Source organism: Centruroides sculpturatus, unplaced genomic scaffold (genome assembly GCF_000671375.1).
Source record: "Centruroides sculpturatus isolate CEXI.00-Female unplaced genomic scaffold, Cexi_2.0 scaffold848, whole genome shotgun sequence".
Lineage (NCBI taxonomy): Eukaryota > Metazoa > Arthropoda > Arachnida > Scorpiones > Buthidae > Centruroides > Centruroides sculpturatus.
The window spans coordinates 1-27,610 of record NW_019385079.1 but is presented as its reverse complement, the minus strand read 5'-3'; the positions used below and the strand labels follow the sequence as shown (position 1 = coordinate 27,610).

The window sequence follows — 27,610 nt, the reverse complement described above, 5'->3', positions numbered from 1 at the left end:
TCTAATCTATAAACATTTATCCAAAATTTAGCCCAATCATTTATGGCAGTTGTAGGTGAAATCTTAAAAGTCTGATTTTATAAGACTGTTCCATAACTTTCAAATGTAATGGATTTAAATAATAAATTAATACAGTTAAATGATTCATGTCAGGTATATTAACTATTATTACATAATTAAATTTCTGCTTCTACATTATAATAGATGAATAATTCATGTTTGTATTAAGTATATGTTAGCTGACCTATGGGCATATATATACTTTGGTGATACATATTAGATTAAATGTCCCAATAAAAATTATAGATAATTTTTTTTTCTGTGCAGTTATTTATAATTTTATTATATTATTTTTTATATCTGGACATTAAAAGTATAAAAAGAGTTTACAAGGATAAATATAAATGTCTATAGTAAAATAGCAATTAAATTACATTTCAGTATGTTTGCCAAACTTCGAAAAAAGATTGAAGAAGAAAACAATACAGAATTAGCAAGAACATTATCTCCAACTGTTACACCTCCAATTAGCAGATCAGGTAAGTTTCTTATTTTTAATTCCATTTAAAATAAAACATTATTCTTGATAAATTAGTGATAGTTAGGTGAAGCATATTATAGTTTCTTATTAAATTAATAAATTATAAACTTTTACTTTTTATTCCTAAGGTTGAATGAAAGCTAAAACAGTGGTTGTTCCTGATTTAATTCTGAATTAAAATTCAAAATTTTTTAAGAATATTTTTGCTTTGTTGTAGTTAATGTTTATTAATATTATGATTAGTCATTTGATTTTGTAAAATTTTTTCAAAATATTTTTTATTATTTATTTAAAACATCTTGAAATCATTATCATCAAATTGGGTTGTTCAGAAAGTAATTTTGTTTTTTTTACCATCAGAGGGATTAGTTGTATTTTTACCCACCAATTTCATTCTAAATTGTATTGTCACTATATATTTTGACAGCTGGCATTTCAAGGCTTATTTGTAAAAAATTTTGTTTGATTCTTTGCAATTGCTTTTTTTGATGTCTCATCAAATATGGTAAATCAAAAGCAGCATTTTCAACATATTTTGCAATTTTTATTACCAAAAAAGTAAGAATGCTGTTCAAGCAAGAAAAACTTGTGTGATGTGTACAGAGAAGATGTGTTAACAGAACGACAATGACAAAACTGGTTCACAAAATTTTGTTCCTGAAATTTTGATATTGAAGATGCACCATGTTTTGAAGGCTAGTTGAAGCTGATGAAGGCAAAATAAAGGTATTGATTAAAGCAAATTGCTGAATAACAACACAAGAAATTGCTAAGAGATTAAATTTGTTGAATTCAATTGTTTATGATCAGTTGAAACAACTGGGTTAGGTTCAAAGCTTGAGGTATGGGTTCACATGTTCTTAAAGAAGGGAGATTTGCTCTATTGCATTGACATTTGTGATTTGTTTCTTAAATGTCAAGAAAATGATCCATTTTTGAAGAGAATTGTAAATGGCAACAAAAAATAGATTGTTTATAATAATGTCGAATGCAAGCGATCATGGAGTAGAAAAGATTTTAAGCTTCTACCATACAATTCCACAATTGATTCAGAAGTATACTGCCATCAACTGGACAAATTGAGTGATACCATCAAACAGAAAAGGCCAGACTTGATCAATAGAAAAGGTGTAGTGTTTCACCATGATAATGCCAGAACTCACACAAGTTTGGTAACTCATCAGAAGTTGTTACAGCTTGGATGGGATGTGCTACCACACCTACCATATTTGCCAGATCTGGCACCTTTGGAGAATTACTTGTTCTGGTCTTTACAAAATTTTTTAAATGGTAAAACAGTTACTTCAAATGAGGATGTCAAAAATCACTTGGATCAGTTTTTTGTAAGCAAAGATCAGAACTTTTATGAGCATGGAATCATGCTACTACCAGAAAGATGGCAAAAGGTATTGGATCAAAATGGTCAATATATAATTCAATAAAATATTTATATATTATAAAAAAATTGTTTTTTTTAATGAAAAAAAAAGAAATTACAAAATGCTTTCTGAACAACCCAATAAGTTTATTATTTCAGTGGAAGCTGGTTAACTTGAAGTCACATTTACTTGAAATCATTTTCTCTCCTCAATTGTCCAGCATAAGAATTTACATGTTAAATCAAACTAGTTAACTCAAATGGGATTTTGATATAGTATTTTCATAGTATGTCTGGAATTTTAAGTTAAATAAAATAAATAATTTATCTATCTGAACCAGCTTTTTTTTTTTTTTAATTGCTAATGGATTTCTCTTACTAGCTGACATAAATAAATAAAGGGATTTTCAATAAATTAATTTAAAACAAAACAATTATAGTCCATTTCTATGTAACAATTTTAACCTTTGCAGCAAAATTTTAAAATTACAGCAATTGTAAAAAGTGGTTTTTTTGTGATAAAAAAGTTAAAAAACAGACCAGTGCTAGGTGCAAAATATCACAATTAAAAAAAATCCTTACGTTTAGGAGTGAATGGTAACTCATTGTTTCAGAAGCATTTCCCTCTGTCTTGATGGCTCTTCGTGTGGTCGGACAAGTGATCCCTACTCCTAAAACTACATAGTGTAAGGAAGCTGACCAAAAACAACTCTAGGCAGTTCAGAAGCATTTCTAGGCAGTAATTTATGAATTTGGTTGAGCATTTTTGAGTTTCCTGACAACACTGAGAGGTTTACATTGACACAACAATTCTATGTAATAAGATCACAAAAATATCATATGGATAGTTTATTATGGATCACCAATAAACCAATGCACAAAATCTTGATTTTTATATGCCAAAGCTTTTTAACTTGATCTGAATTTTTCCCAACTGATTTGAGTTAACTAAGTTCCATTTCATAATTAAATTTTAACATGGCTTCAATATAATTATTTTCAGTAATATACTTAAAAACTGATGATAATTTGTCAGAAAATCACAAAATGTCTTGTTTCTTATTTTTTTTAAATAGGAAATAAATAAAATTTACCAAAGTTTTTTTTATAAATAAATAAAATAGTTAAATTCAAATGCAATACTTTTATAATTCTATAGTTAGGCAATTTAACTTTGTTTTGATTTGATGATATAAAATATCTGTGCTTTTTACTGTCATAAAAATTCATTTTAATTCATCAATATATTAGAATTTTAATTAATTTTATATATAAAGTTTTATGTTTATTGAAAGATGATTATAATATTTACTAGACACACTAAATTAATGAAATCTGTAATATGTCGTGATCAAAGACTTCTAACCAGAGTTTAACTGATATATCATTATAGGTTCTGTTAATTTATTAGTAAATATTATAGTTTTAGTTGTTTCAATTTTATTTGGTATTTTTTAATAAATAGGAAAAGTATTCATAATGTAAATTAATTTAACTACAAAGTTGCTAGTTCTTTTAAATCAATAGTGTGATATCTATATACAGTAGGAAATTTTTTTTAAGTAGTTGGTTTGATTTTTTTTGAAAAGTAAGTAAATAAAGTCTGTTGTTTGAGCTAGTAATTTGAGATGAAATCATTCTTGTTTTTTGAACTATAAACATTGCAATATTTATTGACTGATAAAAATTATTATATAATATTACATTAACTAGCTTTATATAATGTTCATTGATTTACAATTAAATAAATATTAATTATAATATTGAATATTTAAACAGTACATTTAATTTAAATTGTAAATAAACAAAATATATATAGTTTATATATATATATAAATCACACACAAAACTTTTTTAACCAGTAATTGAACATTAATGTAATTTCTGAACATTTGTGTTTAACAAAACTGACTGCTTTTGTAAAATACTATATTATTTTTCCAACTTTTCCAACGATTATCGACATGACTGTGCCGGAAATAGCCGTTCCCTAATGGGTACTTTACGCGGATTTGCGTTAGTGTGCCAGGCTTGGACTTTAAGCATGCACTGAATTAAATAATGACCAAGTTTGTCAATAACGAATCAAATATTTAATAAAAGTTCTAGTAATAAACTATATACAAAATTTAGTAAAATTCAAATAACAATTTATTAAATGAAAGTCAATAAGAATCAACCCGACAAAACTCAAATCAATCTGTTTTCTAACTTAATTCTATTCCCCTTTAGAATTCAACAAAATTTCAAAGACTTAATTTATATACAATAATCTTTATGAATTAAAGATCCTAATCGTTACCTCAATATACTAGGAACCCTTTTCCTCAACTCTCAAGACTTTCTCTAATTTTTGATCCACAAATCGAATAACTTCAAAAGTGCCTTGGAACTATTTTATCCTATTGGACACCTCTCTTTCGTTTGCTGCTACGAAGCTCACCAAGCTCGTTGATAACAGAAGCTCACCTCGTCCATCTTCACTTGAGATTCGGACTTTATACTGTGCAGTGATGTCACAACTCTGAATGTGATCACTCCCCTCATTTACATACTTATTTGCTAACAATAAACTTTTTCTATTTGTCTGGCAGCCTGTTTTCCGACAATACTCACTAACCTTTTACATTATTCTTTTTGACAATTTTCAGGATGTTTTTATTCTTTAAGGTTTAGCGAGTCCCTAAGTTGTGCTTGTGGGGTCTCCCCCTTTTTCTCTTACTTTTTTCTGCTCGGGAGCGCAAGGGTGCGCGAGTTTTTTCTACGGCGCTTTTCTCTTGTTGGTGAGTTGGTTTCTCTTCTATTTTTAAGTTTCTAAGGTGAATGGTGAGGAAACCTTCATCCTAATAAAACATAAGCCCCAAACAAAAATAGAATAAAAGTAAATAAAAATAATGCTCGGACTTGGTTCCTTACACTTTTACAGGCTGTTATGCAACACAAAAGATAAAATGGATCAAAGCAGAGCCCCAGGAGTGTACTCTATTCCTCTTAAGGATGATAGATTCCAAAGGGACTTAATATATACAGTAATACTCTGAACTTACACAATGGGTGGGACCAAGTGATAACCGCGTAAGTTGGGGTATAATTTCTCAATTTGTGTAAAATTCAAGTCAGATGTATGTAAGCTAATAAATGTTCTCGTTAATCTTATCTTGTCTTTTGATTTGTTCACGGTTACAAGAAATCACCACATAGAGTCTCTCAAGTCTCCGTAGATATAACAAACACAGAAATAAATAGCACAAAATAAATTGTAGCTCTGTGTCGATCCGCATGACACGTCCAAACATGTAAGCTGAACAATAGTGTGGGGGGAGTGAGTAATCAAGTGTTATGTCGCACTCAAACAAAAGACGAATCGACGAGATTTGACAATCACGTAACTCCAGGTTTGCGTAAGTCAGGGTAGCATAAGTTGAGGTATTACTGTATTGTCTTAACCATATATTGAATACATAAAAGGGTATGTGAACATCAATATGACCTTGCGAACAACAGCCATACCACCGCCCTGTCCACATACGTCACAATTATGGAAGTACATATGGACCTCCAGAACACCAGATTAATTATGCAGTCCTTTCAAACAGACCATATCCATAGCCTGGAGGCTTGGGAAATTTATAAAGGCCGCGTTTCTTTATGCATCGCTCGAGAAGCGCTTTACAGCGAACTCTCTGAAACCCGTTTCTAAATGCAGCGCTGCAATGTAGCGAACCGTTTCTAAACGTTTGCTGCAAGAGGTCGCTGCAGCGAAGATAAAGCAGCTTTTACGTCCGCTACACGTGTAAAGCAAAATGGACGCTTGTGTGTATAATACGATATTATGCTGTAAAAATAAAAAAGTCGAAGTGACTGTTGATAAAAATATTATGGAAAGATTAAGAAGGATTAAATTTTATGAAATGACTCTGAAAGTTATCTAAAGAATAAGAAAATACTATATTTTAAATATAATTATATATCTTTTATCTCTTTACTTTGTTCACATTTATGGAAAGATAAATGCTCGATTCTTTATATCTCTTTATTTAAATATTGTAGTTCTTTAACTAAAGCACTATTTTCGGCTGTAACTGGAATTAAAGGATAGATTATGACGTCCGTGTTTCGCTCGAGCGGAAAGCGTTTCTAAACTATGATGCAGCGACGTGTAGCGATAGCTGCTTGTGACGTCATTTACGCTGCACTCTCGCTGCATAAAGAAACGCAGCCCAAGCCAACTTGAAAAGGCAACTCTATTAACTTTAAAAACTGCGAGTTGGTGATGCATGCACGGAAGTACCTGTGTGAGAAATTCGAACAAAGTCAATCACCCACATGAATTTGATATATTTAAAGTTTAAAGTTGAATATCATTGTTCTAGCATTCCAATTTTTGGAAGGCAGTTTTGTTAAACACCTGAGGCAGGCCTTGGTGAAGGCTGAAAATGTTTGGAAATTACGTTAAAGGTTAAAGTTCAATTACTGGTGTACATTTAATTTAAATTGTAAATAAACAAAATATATATAGTTTATATATATATATAAATCACACACAAAACTTTTTTAACCAGTAATTGAACATTAATGTAATTTCTGAACATTTGTGTTTAACAAAACTGACTGCTTTTGTAAAATACTATATTATTTTTCCAACTTTTCCAACGATTATCGACATGACTGTGCCGGAAATAGCCGTTCCCTAATGGGTACTTTACGCGGATTTGCGTTAGTGTGCCAGGCTTGGACTTTAAGCATGCACTGAATTAAATAATGACCAAGTTTGTCAATAACGAATCAAATATTTAATAAAAGTTCTAGTAATAAACTATATACAAAATTTAGTAAAATTCAAATAACAATTTATTAAATGAAAGTCAATAAGAATCAACCCGACAAAACTCAAATCAATCTGTTTTCTAACTTAATTCTATTCCCCTTTAGAATTCAACAAAATTTCAAAGACTTAATTTATATACAATAATCTTTATGAATTAAAGATCCTAATCGTTACCTCAATATACTAGGAACCCTTTTCCTCAACTCTCAAGACTTTCTCTAATTTTTGATCCACAAATCGAATAACTTCAAAAGTGCCTTGGAACTATTTTATCCTATTGGACACCTCTCTTTCGTTTGCTGCTACGAAGCTCACCAAGCTCGTTGATAACAGAAGCTCACCTCGTCCATCTTCACTTGAGATTCGGACTTTATACTGTGCAGTGATGTCACAACTCTGAATGTGATCACTCCCCTNCTGCAAGCTCCGGTAGCCTCTCCTGAATCTGAATCCGATTAAAAAACAATAAAAAAAAAAGACCCGCTGCAATGTGTAAAAAGTCTGTATCTGTATGAATGTGTGAAGAAAGTGTTCCTCCACCTCACAACATCTGACTACCCTGCATAATTGGTGACTGCTCCATTTTCATTTTTTTTTTTTATGGTACAGTACGGTTATTTTATGCTGCGGAACAAATTATATGTTTTAACATGTATTTCTATGGGAAAATGCGTTTCTTATAACGGACTATTCACTTAACGGACGTGCACCTGGAACGGATTAAGTACGTTATGAGGCACCACTGTATATATATATTTATTTATTTTAATTATTGTTTTAGGAATGCTGTCTTGTAGAGCATAATTTCTTGTTTAATATACAGTCAAATTTAGTTTCAATATGTCACCATTGTTAAAGTATCAGAGTGCTTGTGAACAGATCTTCCCTATAAGTAGTAAATAGAGATCTTTTTAGTATATGAAAATTACAAAACATATAATTTTGCATTGCATTACTGCAACATTATCATCAAATCATACAAATTACTAACTCAAATTTGTGTGTAGACCTTATTATGATATAAAATTGGTGTTGAGATACTTCAGTTTAGTAATACACTCATCTTAGTGCCAGTTTTAGAGGCAAATGAATATTGATACTGAATATCTGTTATGATTAAGAATAAAAATAATTTTTACTTTATTCTATAATTAATTAATAAGAAATTCAGACATAATATTATGGTTATTGCAAAAAATAATTTTTATTGCACTAGGTTTTATTTTCATTGTCATAATAAGTTAGAAAGTATGAATAAGCTTATTTTTTTTAAGTATGAAAGATTGTAATATATTTAAGAATTCTTATTTTAATATATTGCATTAAGATTGAAAATAATTCATATACTTTTTTTCTCAGGTTCTGAAAGCAGCCCAAAAAGTTCTACAACTCAGTTATTTTCAGAAAAAGAGAAGTTTCTAAAAAATGTTAATGTTGCAGCTTCAAGGAATGGACCAAGAAGGTCACTTGGTGGTAGTGTTGGAGATTTAATAGGAGTTTCCATGAGGAAAGATGAATTTGTCAGTGATGGAAATGTATTATATTTGGTCATATTATTACATAATAATTCATACTTTAGACATTTATATATAAAAATTGAATTAAAATTTTTTTTAAGGAAAGTGATAGAGGTGATGAGAAATTGCAATCAAAACGAAAAACTCAAACTCACTTTTTACAGGCAAAAATTGTTGGTAAGTGAGAGATAAAATAATTAATTCAGATAAATAGCTCAATAATTCTAATTTTTTTCTTCAAAAATATTAAAATATACATATTATTTTTTTTACAAATAATTAATTTAGTAAATATGAAAAAACTGTCAAAACAGTTTAAAAGCTAGATTTTAAAAAACTAAGTGAGAATATAATGTTATATACATTGAATTATATTAATCCTAAAAGTATTATTTACAATAGTCATTTAAAGTAAAAATAGTTGCAAATTATTTATTTTAATTTGTAATTTAAGTTGTTTAATGTTGTTTATTTCATTTTTCAGATAGTTTAATCATTCATTATTTTTATTTGTAATGAGGATAATATATTACAGTATATACAATATATAGTACACTATCAAATTAAATTTAATTTAAAAATTTACTCTGAATTAAATTTGCTATCTGAAATGTTTATAGATTATCTATTATTGGTTCTTTGGCAGATTATAAATAAAAATTAAGAATGCAATAAATATTTATTATTTAATTCATTCTATCAAATACTCAAATATTAATTTAATTTGAAGCATTTCAAATGCTGAATAATTGTTTTTTATGTATATAATTATAAAATTATTTATTGTAAGAACATCTAAAATAGTTGATTTTTGGTTTAGAGGCTAACTTCCTTCTATAATCACTTTCTTTCATTCTTCATAAAATATTTTGGATGCAGATGAAACAGACTTGTTTTGCACTCTCCTAGATAAAACATTGTGTTTCAAGGATGAATCAAGACAAAGTAATTAACATCTAAGATACATTTAGCAGCATTGCTTTGAAAAAGCTTTTGAAAAATTAGAAAATTTTAGGTTTGTTATAATTTTTCAGAAAAATATTTTTCAAGTATTATCAATAAAACTGTTTCAAGTAATTTTCTGTTTCAAAATTTAACTTTTTCAATCAACATTAACATGTAATGATCAATTAACATATATTTCATTAACATTCATTTCAATTTGAATCATATTAACATGTAAAGAATAAATAAGTACAAAATAATGTTATTCTAATTTCAACAAAAAATTTAAATTACATTTAGGAACAATTCAAATCTTTGTTCAACATCATAATAGTTTTCAATACTTACAGAGGTTTTAAAATCATCAAAAAATGGCATGTCCGTATTGACTAATACTCTTTTAATTAGACTTGTGGTTTAAAAATTTTCTCAAAGTTTAACTTGGAAATATAACTGTAATTCTATGATTTATGATTATAACATTTTGTTGATGGTAATTATTATTTTATTTTTGACTTCTAACTGAATTGCAGTTCATGATTCATAAATCAAAACATTTTGAAAATGTTTTTAAACTAAAAATTTCAGATGTTTTATTTGTTTATAAATTTTAATTAATAAAAAAACAAAGTTACTTTTTATCAGTAAAAATATTATAAATAAAATAAAATAAGTAGCATAAACATAATTTTGAATTTTTAAAGAACCAATATATTATTGAATTATCAAAAAATGCAGACAAAAAATGCATATTAACTTTCCATTGGATGCATTTGATCAATTTGATATGCCACACATATTTTGAATTGTCATTTCTTAACAAAATTGTACAGTCATGACTACTTTTCAGTAGTTTCATTTTTCACATTCCTGATGATGATTTTCATTCTTTAAATTTGAAAACATTCAAGATACATGACAATTTTTTTATTATTATTTTGATATATTGTGCCTCTTTCTACTATACAGTAGAGCCTCGATTATCCGACCCCCGATTAACCGACCGTCCTAGTCGGCAAATTTCAAATGTCCACTAGTGATGTGGCGCTACAATATTTGGCTATGTCTTGGCTACTTTAATATTATTTTTACGTGTTTGAGCTGGCAACACTGGATCGACCATGAAAGGGAGCCAGTGTTTAAACGAGGCTTAATTTTCTAATTTTTAACAATACAATAGCGACGATTATTATTTTAAAAAATTTTTGTTAGGCTTAACATCGATGAAAATTCAACGCAAAGTAGGTTAATAGCGATATACTGATATACTAATTACATGGGATATAATAATATACTACACTAATAATGGACTTTTTCATACTTTTCGGTTATCCGACTTTTCAATTATTCGACCAACCCCAGTCTCCAATTGAGTCGGATAATCAAGGCTCTACTGTATACTGAAAATTTAAAATGTCATCTGGTTTTTTTGGTAAGTACAGTGAATTCAAAAAATAGTACTTAAATTAATCATTTTTTAGCATTAAAATCCTGTGAAATCAATTACTGTATATCAGTTAGAAATTAGAATCATATTATATGGAATACAAGTCAATAGCAATTGAAGAAATAGATAACACTGTGAATGCGAATGTAAAAAAGAAAAGGATATAATTACTGCATTGTATCACTAAATAACAAGTTATTAACAAAATATGAATACAAAAAATGTGAAAAGGCAATTTGTTTATTATGCGTAGAAGTCTTGTACAATATGTATAAATTTAATGATGCATAATAAATGGTTAGTAAACACAGAAAAATCTTTGCATAATATGAAAAATAGAGAGAAATTATTTTTGTACTTGTAGTTTTTATTTTTCCATGAAAAAGTTTTTTGAGTTTGACAAAGATTAATTTGTTAATTTATATTTTGTTATTAGTTTCTTATTAATGATGATGATGATTTAAAACAAGAGAATACATCAGAAATAATATTTTTAATATCCTGTGAAAACTCATAAAATATTTGCTTAATAAAACTTAGTGGTTATTTTGATACATTGCTCCACCATCTTTATGGTGTTATATTGCTCCCTAATGGAAGGTTGAAAAACAGAAAAGTTTAGTAAATGCATTAGAATACAAATACTATTTACTAGAATCTAATGCATGCTCTTTTTAAATTTTGTCTCCAGAATTTTAGTGCACTAGATTTGAGTGAAAACATGAAAATTACTTGAATCATTTACTTATTCCACTTTTTTGCCATGTGCTGTTGCTTCTGTAGCCTTTCCAACCTGTTTTTCTCTTCTTGTGCTTGATATTTTCTATCTTCCCTTTAGATTTCTTATTATATCCTAGCCTTTGTATGCCTTTGTCCTAATCAGTACTGTTCTTGTAGGATCACATATGTTACAGATATGTTTGTTGCAGGTATGCATTTTATTTTGTCAGCAAACAGGGTTTTTTGTCTGTGTTTTGGAGATCAGGGTGTGCATTAAGTTTGAGTAAATGTGATATTTAACTATTATTTTGTTTTATTTCTTTATAACATAAGTTTCTGACAATTCATACCAAATTAATTACTTTTAGTAATTAAAAATACTGTTAATTCTTCCTTAGATTTAAATCAGAAAATTAAAGAACAGAATGAGCATTTTCAAAGTCAGCATGAACAGCAACAACTTGTTCTTAGTAAGAAAGAGCAAGAATGGAAAGATACATTTATTAAACTTGAAAAGGTGAATTTTAAATGAATTTCAATTATAATAATAAAAGTAAGTCATTCTGATGATTAAAATAAATATTATTAAAACATCAAGTAGATTTATTTTCAATTTTTAGGAAAAAGGGGATCTTAAAGCTCAACTACAAGAAGTACAAAAAAGAATGGAAAAAATAATTGAAAGTCAGGAGAATAAAGATGAATTAGAAAGTTTTCAAAGTCAGGAAATGTCAAAAATTAAACATTTGGTATGCTTGGTTATAAGTTAATTTTTTAATTTTAATTAAAACACCCATTTATACATATATACATATTTTAATTATTGGGTTATGGTATTAAATAAACCTTGTAGTTTTTAGAAAAATTCTAACATTTATTTGTTAAATTATAATTAAACAATATTATTTCTAATCAAGTTAGGATTATTAAGAAATCTCCAAATTAATCTATCATCATTAAATATTTTAAATTCTGTTTTGCAACCACAAGTAGATGTTTTTTATTGAGACTTACACACTTGGATTTTGTTTGAATTATGATTTATACTGCATTTTTTTGTGTTTAATTAGAATAAACTTGAAAATATTTACATTTTACATAGTCCTGTTTACAGTAGTAGTAATTATTTTTTCCTTCATAATTTTGTAAGTGGATTATCATTAAAATGCTTTTTTTTTTTAATCTAATATTGATTTTCCATTTATGAAGTTTTAGGCTTGTTATATGATGTACTAATACCATATTTTTTTAGATGTCATACTTTGTAGTTGATGTTGACAGCTACAAAATATGTCATGTATATCAAAAATATACCAAATTAAATTTTATTAATAATTTTTGATGTGAAATTTGTAAAACATAAATTAGCTTTTTCCAGTACTTTATCTTCATGCATATAATTTATGGATTATCACATTTTAAACACATGTGTGTTTAAAAGACAATTTGAAAAAGGATGCAGATTATATGGCAGGGAGATATATAAACTGATTTAAAATTGAGATTATGAATTTGCCTATAGAGTAACAACTGCTCTAAAGAGGATGGGTATATGATGGTGCAGATTATGCAAGTTTTGTTTTTATTCTAGCGATTTTCTGTGGATTATACATTATCATAGATGATATTCATGAAAATACAACAATGCCTATTATGATGATTTAAAAAACTGCAGAGTTGAAAATTATTAGTTATGTAAAAACATAATACCATAAGTAATGTATTGCTTATATTCAACAAAAGATTTTACTAAATTGAAAATAAAAATTGTAATATATATGCACTAAAAAAAATTGATCATTCTTATCAAATTTTAGCAGTGATATTGTAGATAATGTAACTAGCTATTCTAATATTTAAAAATCAAAAGAAGTAATAAAATAAGTACAGTAGAGCCTCGATTATCCGACCCCCGATTAACTGACCATCCTAGTCGGCAAATTTCAAATGTCTGCTAGTGATGTGGCGCTACAATATTTGCCTATGTCTTGGCTACTTTAATATTATTTTTATGTGTTTTAGCTGGCAACACTCATTCGACTATGAAAGGGAGCCAGTATTTAAACGAGGCTTAATTTTCAAATTTTTAACGATACAATAGTGACGATTATTATTTTAAAAAATTTTTGTTAGGCTTAACATTGATGAAAATTCAATGCGAAGTAGGTTAATAGCAATATACTAATTACATGGGATATAATAATATACTACACTAATAATGGATTTTTTCATACTTTTCGGTTATCCGACTTTTCAATTATTCGACCAACCCCAGTCCCCAATTGAGTCGGATAATCGAGGCTCTACTGTAATTTTATTAACCTCTTGAACCATAATATATGACATATTACATGTGCTAATATTGTTAAGATTACTATGGTAATTAATGAACAGTTTAATAAGTTTAAAATGAAATTGAAAGATAATTAGTAATGTATATTAAATGAAACAAATCAACATTAATTTATCCATTGATTTTTTATTTATATATAATGTTATGGCTAAAATCCATGAATCAGATAAACTAGCTAATGCCAATTTCATTCAAGTCTTTTGGCTAAAGCAAGGAACAATCTATTAATTTTGAACTTTATCCAACTCACAAGTGGATAAAACTGACATTATCCAAAAACAAGTGGACAAAGCACAAACAAAACTTAAAATTTGGGCTCTTTCTGGATAATATGGATTCTCTCTACCATTGTTTGTATGGAGTTGAATACAGATGTTGCATTTTAAAGGGTGTAAGCATTTTGCTTTTAGTCACAATGTGGATAGTAGAAACAGATAATGTTACTAGTTTTCTCTCTTCGGATTTCAAGCCAATTGGCAATATGTCAACAATTTTTTCAATCATGATTTTTTCTGCTTATAATAAACTTCTTTAATAAATACTTGTCAACTCCAGGATTACATTATATTATAAAATAAATTGTTAAAGACAAGCACAAAAATAAGTATCAAAAGTTTTTTGAACACACACAGCATTGTATAAAAGCATACTGAGACACTGTCTTTATTTCAGGCTAAGTGGTACAAAAAAAAATACAAAAAATGCAAAAATGTTTAAAGCTTTACCAGAAAATTTATCAACTCTGTTTATTTACATTATTAATATAAAAAGCTCTTACTATAAAATTGAACTTTCTCATTACACATGTAAAGATTTTACATACATGCAGACATTTCTAACAAATGATAAACATATGTAAATTGTAAAATCCTAATTCCATAAAACTGTAAAGAAAAATTTTCAGGGCATTTATATAAGTAATTTAAAGCAGTGAAATGACATCCTGTAAGTGGCTTTAAACTTGAAATATTCATAAAAACAAAATAGTCTTGTTTTACTTTATTTGTTTCACTCAGTTTATATTTCAATGGTAAATTAAATTGTTTTGCCATATTATTTTCACTATTATTTATTTATTCATTTTTTAAACATTATAATTTATTTTATTAGTCAAGTATAGCTGAATTTTTTTCTTATAGTAAATACTTAGTCATTTATTTTTCATGTGTAAATGAATTTATATTAGAGAAATTTAAGTGCTAATGCTGTTCATCATAAATTCATTCATGAAGAAAATTGTTTGAGGAACTTCTAAGTATTTTAGATTAAAAATAAAATAAAATAAATTTTTAATTCCTGTATTTATTGAAATTAATATTTTCAAAATGATGAATTTTATAGCTTTTAAAAAGTCAGCAAGAACTAAGAGGTTGTGAAGAGACACTGAAGTCAAAAGAGGAAGAATTGGAAAATTCTAATAAAAAAATCTGTCAATTGGAAATTTCCAATAAATCTCTTGAGCAGCAATTAGAAAAAGCAAAAGCTGACCTGGGTCAAATATATAATTTACAAGCAGAAAAGGGACAGTTAGAAGATGAAGTAGATCATTTAAAACAGGAATCTTTGAAGGTAGTTCTAATGTTAAATTTATTATTAAAATATATTTGTTATTAATTTTATAAATAATGCTGAAAAAATACAATATTCAAATGAATGAATATAATATAAATAGAAATAATTTTGGATGATGAAAAATTATATTATCAGTATATATAATTGTTTAATTAATTTTAATGTAAAATATATACTGTATTTAAATTGCTTTCACATAGAAGATTATACAGTATAAGTTTATTAATTCAGTACTCTGTAATCCAGAATGTCTGATAATTTGCTACCTTCTGAAAGGTACTGGAATATCTTTCAAAGGGTCTAATTACTTTTCAGAGAGTGCCAAATGAAACAATTCCATTATCCAAAGAATAGTTGGGAGGACCACAAATTTCTATGCAGTGTAGTTTTAAACTATATAGCAGGGGTGGCCAACACGAGGCCCGCGGGCCGCATGCGGCCCGCCGGTAGTCAAGTTGCGGCCCTCGGAGCTAGGTCAAATGAACGTAAATGTTAACTTTATTGTACATATCACTAAAAGAACATTACGTCATGAGTTATTCGTATCATGTATTTTTAAATTACAGCTAAGAGAAATTTGAAATATCTCTCATTTTTGGAAAAATTCATAGATTTTTAGCTATTTCAAACATCCCGCTATTTGACGCTCAGGGTTACTTAGTTTTTTGTCCGACGCTACTAGGTGTTGATAAAATTTAATATGAGACTTCAACTTTAGCTGTATATGTTCTGTGGGCTTCGGCGTTTTCGGGAAGCTCGCAATGCTATCGGCCTCATACTCATAACTACTTTCACTCCAGCTTGACAAAGTTCTGTGTTATTCTGTAGTATCGTTTTATTATCGTCAATGCATCTGGAGAGATTTTGCAATCGACAGCACTCAAAGTCAGATGTCTCACTTTTAAATATTTTTAAATTGTCTAATAAATATGTTTTATTCTCGGCTATGTTTTATTTTCTTCAAAAAAATAAATATACCTATTTTTTGTGTTTTTTACATTAAACTAGGCAAGTGTTTGACCACGGTCTCACCTACCGGAAAGCGACCATGTGGTTGAAGCTGTAGCACGCTTTCTTTACTTTAAAAAAAAAAAATAGGTGCGTGGCCCGGCAAGAAATATTATTTCTGAAATTTGGCCCGCCTTCTGAAAAGGTTGGCCACCCCTGCTATATAGTATACATTGTATTGTGATGAACAAACATTGCTTCATTAGAACTAGAATACATTTTGTGTTCAGTAATGTTTATAACTGATGTATTTCCTTACATATGGACCAATGTTAGGATAGTGTACCTGAAAACAGGTTTCATATGCTTAAAACATGTATTTTTTGTGAATCATATATATACAGTACAGATTGAAAAATAGCTATTGTATGCAAATGATTATTGTGAATGTTTATTTTGTGCAATAACATGTTTACTGTTTTGAGGGATTTTCAGTCAAGTTTAATCATTTGCTGTGTCATACTTCAGACTGATTAAAGAGCATATCTCAACAAATGCACTAATGCAGAATTTACAGAAATGTCTGCAATGAGCAAATCACATATAACTTAATGAATTTTGCAAAAAATACAGAAATGTTCAGTAATCTGTCNGTGGTCTTCCTCGTCCCCTTTTTTGCATACCTGCTTGACTTGGTAATGGAGGAGATCGAGGAAAAGGTCCGGGATTTAACTCAATACCAGCAATCATTAGTAGAATTAGAATTATTATTCGAGTTAATAAAACATTTAAACTACATATTTCAGTTCTAAACTTATTATTTTGTTGTAAAAATTCCATGTCTAACGTTGCCACAACAGCTCAGCAAAAAAATCACCAACACCTCCGCAGGCTAGACACGCCCCCCGTAATCTGTCATTTTGTATAATCCAGCAAAACTTTGGTCTTATATGTTCTGGATTAATTAACTTTTACTGTATTAAAAACTCAACTCTATAAATAAGTAAAATAAATTTATTAAATTCAGTAATATTTATTAAATAATTAATAATTTGTTTATGCTAAAGTTAACTTTTTATTTATTTATTTTGACATCCTTTTCCCCAATTATTTAAGAAAATACAGCATAATTTTTTCCAGTAATTATTTCTAAGATTTTAATTGTTTTTGCATTTATTTTATTCAATTATTGGTGTATGGATTTAGTCACTTGCCTAATTGAAATGCAATATCTTCTTTTTATTTTGAAAAAATATTTTTTATTATTACCATACATGCATATATATAAATTTTCCATTACACTTTTTTATTTTAAAATAAAATTTTTACATTTTTTTAACTTAATTTTTGATTTGATAATTGAACTCTGCTTGAACTTACTTGATGTTTGAATGATAATATATCACTTTATCAATGAATGAATTGTGTGAGAATACTTTTCTATTTTTGTTTTTATGTTTTAAATACAAATAAAAGCATTCTATGCATATTTCAAAATATACTTTATTATTTTGTTTTAAATTATTCATTGTTTTTTTTGTTAGCAGTCTAATAATACTTTTATTTATTTTGTACATACTGTATTAATAATGATAAATCATGTTTTATTTAATCACCAATTTTTTTTTGTAATCATATACACAGGATTTGAGAAATTTAATTTGTTTTTTATTTGAGGTCCAATGTTATGTTTTAATTAAAATTAACAGTAATGTATTATTTTTCTTTATTAATAGTTTGTAAATATTCTAAGGAACACTTGGAACATCATTTTGTAAAACATATTTAAATATGCATATCTTAGTGAATATTATTTGAAGTCTAATGAATTGTCTTCAAGATAGATCTTCAATGATCAAAAGTCTATGGTCTTTGTAAAGACATTTTGGTATGAATAAAGCAAATTTTAGTTTATAATTGTGTTAAGTAACAAAATAAGGTTACTTTTTACAATTCTAAAACCCCTCTTATATCACATGACACTTCCAGTCTAGTCAGTGGTGATATTCGAAATATTTAACAAAGGGTTCTGTAACAGAAAATTTTTCCTTAACAATTTTTTTTTTTCACTCAAATGGTGCATTAGCAACATTAGCGCAAAAACAGACCTTAAGATACCCATATAAATAAAAAAGATGTGTTTGCAAAATTAAGTCAGTTAAAATTTAACATTGTTTATGCCAGAACTACATTTTTTTTATAAATAATAAAAAAGAGTGTTCAAAATGGTTTATTTTGTACATATTTTAATATTTTTCATTCAAAATATTTTATAAACATAAAAATTGGCTTTTTTTTAATCAGAAAAAGTCATACGGAAAGCAGTTAAACAAGAAAAACTTTTCTAAATCATTTATTTTATCGTTAGGTATTATTATAATAATAGACAGATGTCATCGTCTCTCGAAATACAATATCTTTTTTATTTCGCTGTTGATAACCCGACACGTGTTCCACAGCCATCTTGTATTTTCTCGCGCGCGTGGGATTGTGGGATCTCTCTTATGACTGGATCTATAGTTTCGAGCACTCTCTCAAGTCGATCGTGATTGAACCTCGTTTTAGTCGAGATTGAGACGGTCGATGGAGGTTGCACCAGGCAAACAGGGTATAAGGCTCTAGTTTAGTAGTGTTACAGAGTATAATACATATATCTTAATATATTTTTTAAAAGAAACAAAACCACTGAGAAATGTTACGTGTGTTTAACAACAGGTTCGGAAAACTTTGAAAATGTTAACAACGGGTTCGGCTGAACCTGTGCGAACCCGTTGAATATCACCACTGAGTCTAGTACAAGACCTAGGTAAAAAGAAGGTAATGCATGTGAATGAAATTGCCCTCTGTGCTTTCTCACCTAGGATTTAGGATGTAGGCATGTGCTCTAGATCACATGCCTATATCCTAACCATACATAAATACATTTTTTTAAAACAAACAACCACACCTAATCTAACATAAACACTTAAACTATGAATAAGTAAAAAAAGGCAAGTAAAAATAACATAAGTGATTTTAAAACAACAAAACATTTAAAATACTCTTGCTGTGTGACTCATGACTATTTGTATTGATAAATGGTCGTGAGTCATGCAGTAGATGTGCCTTCCTTAGGAACAACTTCTTCAGCCTTCCCCTTTTTGCCTTTTGGTGCTGCAGACACACTTTCAGGCTCATTCCAAATTGGTTCCTTTTCATAACTAGAGTACACATTTATTATATGCTGTCATATAGTGTGAAACTTTCACCTGGACTAATTTCAGATCATTTCAACAACAACTTGTACATAAAAGAATACAAATAGGAATCAAAAAGTTCTTAAATTTCTTTTGAGTCTGTGGTCATATTTAAAGGACCATAAAAAAACGCTCTATCCGTTGAGTATGAACTCCAGTTTCAGGATTAACAAAATGCTCATGTTTGACTGTTTTATGGCCAATGTCATGACCCTCTGAATCATCTGCATAAATATCCTTTTCACTCTTCTGTATAAACTATTTTCCTCCATTTTCTTTCTGTTATATATTATTGATTTCTTATAATAATATACATCATCATTGAGCTGTTTTTCTTGTTTGTTTTATTCACTATTAATGAAGCATTTAATGAATAGACTCGTATGATTTTCAAATTGTTACTATAAGAGTAGAAAAACCAGTTTCACTTACATATATTATAATTATATTTGCAAACAAAAGCCACCCAAACATATTTGATGTACCGATACTTGTGGTTAATACTCATTTTCTTTTTCTATTTCATTTCTGTTAAATATTCACTGTTGCTTTTAATTGAAATTAAACATGAAAAAATGAAAAATATACAAAATGAAAACTGGTATGTAAATAACAGTTGTTATTCTGTATTTGAAATTGAACTTGTTAGAGAAATAGTGTTTTTTAATCTTGCCAAGAGTCATGATGCTGTTATAAGCCGTGTTGTGTTGTATCACATTATAACATTTAGTTTTCAGTAGCTATGATTTGTGTATTTTTGTTTTTCCTGCAATATGTGAATAATTCAATAAACTTTTTAAATTTTTCACATTTTACATAAAGTTGTGCATACAAATGAAAGCTAATCATTAAAAACTCTGAATACATTTTGTAGTGATTATGTAATCTAATCTCTCCTTGTGATTGAAAATGAAATTAATCTAATTAAAATCATAAATAAAGAACATTAGTATAAATTTGACAATTTCTAAACAAAGATTCTTGCATATACAGTAAGACCCCGCTTAACACGGAGATGCGTTTCTAGATGACAAAGCGCTAAACGAAACAGCATTAAACAAGGTCATTTTAACATAGAGTAAATAGGGATAGGGGAACATGTGACCAAAAATTTAAAAATTTTACTTTAATTTTAAGTTATTTTTATGTTAATTTGTATAATAATATAATAATTAGTTCATTTTTTCCTGACTTTTCTGAAATTCTTGTTTTTTTGCAATAAAGTCGTAAAGTTTCATTTGTCACTTTTTTTCTTAGGCAAATGTTGGTAACAGAAGATTGCATCCAAAATGCCTCGTTTTGCTTTTGCACTCCTTTTAAAATCTAGATCATTCGCTAAAATTTGATCAACGATTTTGGTTATCATTACCAAACTTTTACTAAGGAAATCTGTACAGAAATTTTTTGGATTCTTCATTTTCAGAATTACTATTTTCCAGTTCTACATGGATTCCTTGTTCTGCCAGTTCTTGAAGGTCATTGTTGATAAGACTCTCACTAAAAACCTGCGGTAACTCCTCAATATCCTGTTTGTCTACATCTCCTAGTCCTGCTGTATCGATTAAGTTGAGTTTGATCAACCTAATAATACAGCAATAGGCTCTTCTCATTGAGAATTCTTTATTTTCAGCCATAACTTCTTCCACATTTCATTTGTGCATTTATCAGTTAATTCTTGCCAAGCGAAGCCAATATTGTTTATGGCATCCATGATGTTAAATTTTTTCTAAAATTGCACCAAACAAACATAGATTTAAAGAAAGTACACCTTTTTGCCACCTTTTTCTGATTGGTTTGTGTTCATAAATAATTGTATTATGTACAAATCAATAAAATGCTGTAATAATTTAAATCAGCATAAATTTTTTTTAAGGCTTTTGTAAGGTTACCGACGTTGAGGGGGAATAAAGTCTATCTCGCGTCAGAATGAGCCTAAGGGAAACCACGTATGTGGGCGGTGGCAAAGGAGGCAAATGATGTACAAGTATTTTACAAGATAAAACCCGTTTATTTGTTCGAATTCATGCTTACATTGATAATGGACAATTCCAAATCTCGGTGCTCCTGTGAATGGCGAAAGTTCGGGTGATCGGTCGCAGCCCGGGCGGACGAGAAGGATCACTGGACGATACAGATGTTCGTTGTTAAGCTGCGGCGTCCTGGGTGATCGGCAGTTGCACAACACAATCTAAATCACAACGGTAGGCTTAATCCAGAGGAGATTCTCTTTCGACCTTGAAGTTCTGATTTTTATAGTTTTTCCCCCACTGTTCGCATTTCGGATTGGTCCCTCGTTCCATTCCTCGCTTCCCGATTGGTCTCTCCTTTGTCTCCAGATGCAAGATGAAACTTTTTTGGGTCGCGGGAAAGGTCCGATTCGAGGTGTCCATCTGATACCTCTTTATCGACTCTGCTCAATGACTGTTTATAAAATAATAACACCTGCACTCATAACTCAGGCCATTATTTACCATTTTTTGACGTCTAAGAATTTAATGATCATTTTCATCTTTCATCTATAAAAAATTCATTTTTTTTGTTCGAAAGGTTTATCTCGGTCAACGTTTTATAGACACGCGGGTCAAAGATCTACCTGTTTATGAGCGCTCGTGTTAGAGTATGTCTTCCACTAAGACCTTGACAGATGGTTTGACACATACTCAAACCGTTCCAAGTCTCATTGTTTACATTCTGTGTCGCGCAAGAATTTCACGGTTTACTCGAGTTCGAACCTTGTCTGGGAACCCACACTTTGAGTAGACGGCATTATATAAAATCAGCGGTTAAGTGTGGTCTTACTGTACTTCATTTAGTTTGAGAGGTGATCATTTCCATATTATGGCTAGAAAATTAAGTTAACATAAAAATAAATATACAAACTACTAAAAATTATTACATGATTTTATCTAATCTTCCTTCATTTGATAGCAGCCTTTATCAAATTAAATTATTTATTTATTATTAGTAAATTTAACAAGAGATGGCAGCCTAACCATCTATCTCCTAACAAATTAACTTGAAATTATTTAGCCTTAATAGCCCATTCAAGGAATTTGGCTGTTTGTTTGATATTTGAAGTAACAACTTTGTCTATATATTATTGTATAAACATATTTTACAGAGAAATTTGTATGGTTTAAATTTAAATGCAAAAAATCCTCCACATATGCTGTGTCTTTCTGAAATCTATTTATTAAAAAAAAGGATTAACTTGAAACATTTAATCTACAAAAAAAAAAAAAAAGGTGTATGTAGGCAAAATGAATTCTGTTTAACAGTTACAGAAACTCTAAGAAAAATATAATTTGGTTGTAAAAAGCCATTAAATATTTGAATTTTATTTCATCAAGATATGATAAATAAATTTGGTAGTCCACGTTGTGTTTGAATTACAGTGGAGGATTCAGCTGCAGGCATATTAGACAATCTGTTTAATAAAAAGTAAGTCTTTAATAATTCTTTACGAACTTTTGTTAAAAGAGGAGAACAGCTGGTAACCAGACAAATAAGGCAAAATATACAACTTACAGAAGAACTTACAGATAATACAGTTTTGGAGGAAATCATTTTTAAATTTCACCAAATCATTTCCCCACAGATAGAAAGCTGTTTTATTATTTTATCAATATGTAAGTTGAAGATGAACTTTGGATCAAATATAAAATGTAAATCTTCATTGATTTAGTTTTATAATTATTGATGAAAAAGCGTGTATTTTGTTTAACTGGTCCAAATTTTATGACTGGTTTTTCTGATATTTATTGAGATTTATTTTCCTAAGTTATATATTAAGAATATTGATATTATTTTGCATGTTTTTAGGACAGTTATTCAATAATATGTCATTTGCATATGTTTAAATGTAAGATTTGAGAAAATAAAAAGTTATTATTTATATATAAGCTGTAAAGAAAAGAGTATTTAAAACCAATTCTTGAGGAATTCTGCAAATGGGAGCAAATGCTTGAAATGTTAAAGCTGATATTTTTATTTTAGATTTATGCATTAAATAGAAATTACTTAATCAATTTAGCAAGGTATATTTATATGAAAATTGATATTTAGAATTTTGATTAAGATAGATGGAATGATTGAATCAAATGTTTACTCAGTATCAATAAAAACAACATAAGTAAGTTTTTGGTTAAGTTTTAAATAGATTGTTTGACAGCAGAATGATGCAGAATTCCACAGTATTGGGCATAATTAAGTTTAGGAGAGATTAGAATGTATAAAATTTGATAAATGTATATTTCAAAAAATTTTTAGCATAAATGTATGATAGGTCTAGAAGAAGGCTTTTTCTTTGGGATAACTGAAATTTTTGGCACTGTTTAGAAATGTATAGATTTTCAAGACTTGCTAGAAAAGGGTTGAAAAAAATGGAAGCCGGGATAGGTTTAAGTTTTTTTTTTAAACATAGAGAATATTGAACTAGAACTGTAAGTGCTAAACACTAATCAAACTAGAGCTTGAAATATAGATTTGAGAGAAAAATACAAAAAGACAGGGAGAAAAGTGCATTGTTTGGAAATACAAGAAAAAAACCAATTCTTTGGTTTATAATTTTTGAGTTTGATAAATTCTTTACATTCTAAACATAATGATTAATTTTATTTTGAAAAGTAATTTTATTAATTATAATGGAAATGCATCATTTATAAAATAACATTACTAGTTTTTAAATGAACTATTTTTGATTTATATATACAGTAGAGCGTCGATTTTCCGAAAGTCAATCATCCGAAACGTCAATCATCCGAAAGAATTCCAGTCGGCAAATTTAAATTTTCGGCAATGCTGTGGCGCTTCAATCTTTGGCTATGTCTTGGGTTACTCAAATATTTTACGTTTTTGATACTAAATTAACATCTGAAGTATAATTTTTTATTATTTTTATATTTTTCAATATATTTATTTTGTTTGTACAAAATAAAAAAATAATTTTTAATGATACAATAGTCTTTGTTAGGCTTAACATCGATGAAAATTCAACACGAAGCGACACGCAACGGAGAAAAATTTTGACATTGGATACGTTAAACTATTTTTTCGTACGTAAATCAGTTATCCGAAATATCAGTTATCCGGACAACCCCAGTCCCCAATTGATTCGGAAAATCAACGCTCTACTGTATATACTTTTTTCCTAGAATATAAAAGAAAACCTACCTTATTTGTTGTTGTACAAACTGATTAAACATTTTTCAAGGCACTTTTCCTTACCCTCAGATTTTGTCTTATTAGGATGAGAGACAAAACATCTTCATTAAGCACATTGTTTCATCTAGGATGAGGCAAAAGTTTAATGAAGTTAGTGACTCCTTTAATAAATTATGTTTTTTATGAAGATAATTTTATTGGCGATAACTTGACAATAAGAGCTAGAAACATCCTATAATTAGAGTATAGTAATCATCAAAATATTTCACATTTAAGTTATTACCTGTTATCTCCAATATTTGTCATTTTGTAAAAAAGGCTATTTCTTTCTCTCTCTCTCTCTCTGTCTCTCTCTCTGTCTTTATTTCGTGAAATTTTGAAGTTTTGTTTTATTTTTAAATTTTTTTTAATGATGATAATTTTCAACAAGTTCTGTGAAATATTAAAATTTATAAAATATATAAAAATTAAAACAAAATTTTCCTGGTATCTGTTCATTTATAGACAGCTAATCGTACAACCCACTTGGAGAAGACTCTAAGTGATTTGACAGATGAAAATGATGCCCTCAAACACATGCATGAAGTCTACAAAAGCAAGGTAGTTTAATGGAGTTCTGAAAAAAATCCTTGCTAAAAATTGAATTCTCTGTGTTAGTGGACCTGCTTTGCTTCCCTGCACCACCCCCTTTTCACCCAAATAACATCAACTAGTTAATGTTGTCTTGATCTCGGTCTTTTCTAGTTTAAAATGTTTTTATAAATTGCTGAGAATTATAATTGAAGCAGACTTTGTTTGAGCATAACGTTTATAATTTGTGTAAACCAGCACTTTATTTATTTATTTATTTTTTTAATGAATGCATATTGTGTAATACTTTATTATTCTTTCTTTTATTAACCAAAATTGGGACTTTTTTAATAGTGGTTATTTTTTCTTTCTGCCAGAATTATCTTTTTTGTGTAGATTTTTCTTTGATGACAGCAAAAAAATCTCAAAAACATAGTTAAGATTTAGAGGTGTTGTTTATAAAACATGCAAAACGGTAAAATTTAAAACTTATATTTTAATTAAGTGAAATTATTACAGCTTGTTTCATGAATCTTGACCAAGCTATAAAAATGTGCAGTAGAAGGGACCTGTCTATTTACTTAGTGAAGAAAACAGACTATTTGAGGAATCTGAGGCCAATGTACAGAATTAATGATTTAATTAGATTATTATTTAAATTTTACATAAAAGATATAAACATTCAGCTCTATTTCTTGATTACATTTTTGAGAATTTTAAAATATTTGTAAACATGTATGAATATACAGGGTGATTCAAAAGTCATGTTACTCATATAAAACATTGTGTTTATATAATATATCTAATAACCATAAGCTGAATTTTTAGACTGTTGTTAGGCTATTGAGAGTCCAAAAGCTTAACTTGTAGATATTAACTATTAGAAAACTGGGCTTGTTTTTATTTGTATATGATACATTTATCAACATTTTATGACACAAATAAGAATGCACTTTCTCAAATATCATTTATTCTTGATTAGAATAAATATTCAAAATGATTTCTTCCTTCAACGATACAAACTTTGCACTTTATTTTGAATTTTCTGTGTACTGTAATATCACATGAACATTTTCAGCTTCAGTACTAATCTTCTATACTTCAAGGATGTGTATGGTCATTTTGTACATTTACAACTAGAAAAGTGTACAATACATCAATTAACACTTGTAGATATGTAAGTTTTGAATAACATAACTTCTGAATCACTCTACAGTTATGGTATTTTAGTGCAAGATTTTAATAAATAATTCTGTGACTTTATGGTATTAATCTTTCAGACGAGTAGTATATTTGAAGAAAAAGATAATTATATATCTCATTTGGAGGATCGTTTGGCTATGCTACAACAACGACTTAATGATAGCACATTAACTGGTGATGAAAAGGAAAAAGCTCTTATAAATGAAGTTAGGAAGGATTTATTTATTAAATTAATTAAAATAAAGTTGCTAAATACTGACTATAGTTAGTAAATATTATATATTGGTTATTTTAGAGGATAAGTATAGAAAAAAAACTGGAAGAATCTAGGCAACAACTAATTGAAATCAAGACAACTTGGAGTGAGAAAATTACTTCTTTAGAGAATCAGGTTCACACTAAAGCATTTTTAAACAATCTTTTTATTTTCAATTGATTGAAAAAATATTTTTTAATAAAAATGTTTACAGATTTATAATTTAAATAAGAAAATGGCAGATGATAGTCAGGAATGTTCTCGTCTAGAAGAAGAATTGGAAGAAACAAGATTATCACTCTCCAGGAAGGAAGAAGAACTATGGAAAATGGAAGATACTGTTCAAAAACAAAACAGAGATTTAACAAAAATGGTAAATAATAAATATTCATATGAACAAATATTTCAGATTATAATAATTCAGATATGATAGATAAATAGATAAATTCATTTTGAGTTGTTAATATTTATTGCTTTAATAAAAATACCTGTCTATTGCAACCACCCACAGTTCCTTTAAAAAGTGGTCTTTTAGACAGGTGGTGCTGTAATACCATATTTTCGTACGTATTTTGTGCACTTTTTAGCCATTTCTACCAAGCAAAACTCAAGGTGAATAAAAATAAGCAAATTTTCTCAACGATAGGGCTATACAGTCGACCCCCCTATAAGATCATAGATACGTTCCATTCTTTAGGAATTCGATTTCTTACGAGTCCTTCCAATCACAGCCCGACACATGTCAAGTTTACGGACTACGGCTGATTGAAAGGTTTTCTTCCATAAAATTAATCGATTCTATACTAATCCGACTCAACATTTCCAAAATACGTATATTTTTTTTTGGAAATAATCCGTATAAACTACGCTATAAACAAAAAATTGTAGGATTACTTACCGAGTGTGCACCATTTGACATCGCCATTGCTCAAG

At 28.5% G+C, this 27,610-nt stretch overlaps 1 protein-coding gene across 2 annotated transcripts; it reads left to right on the top strand.

Moving 5' to 3' along the window:
* The first annotated feature begins 441 nt into the window (after window positions 1-441).
* On the top strand, window positions 442-27,122 carry LOC111634335 (golgin subfamily A member 1-like). Of its 2 annotated transcripts, XM_023379089.1 has the most exons (10): window positions 442-539; window positions 8,107-8,282; window positions 8,366-8,441; window positions 11,775-11,893; window positions 11,997-12,125; window positions 15,071-15,298; window positions 25,153-25,248; window positions 26,499-26,627; window positions 26,717-26,812; window positions 26,892-27,122. In XM_023379089.1, exons 1-10 carry the CDS (start codon window positions 443-445, stop codon window positions 27,105-27,107), a joined length of 1,362 nt encoding a protein of 453 aa, XP_023234857.1. In that variant the 5' UTR covers window position 442; the 3' UTR covers window positions 27,108-27,122. The 2 variants fall into 2 exon arrangements, with proteins under 2 accessions (XP_023234857.1, XP_023234858.1); XM_023379090.1 differs by lacking the exon at window positions 25,153-25,248.
* The last annotated feature ends 488 nt before the right edge of the window (window positions 27,123-27,610 follow it).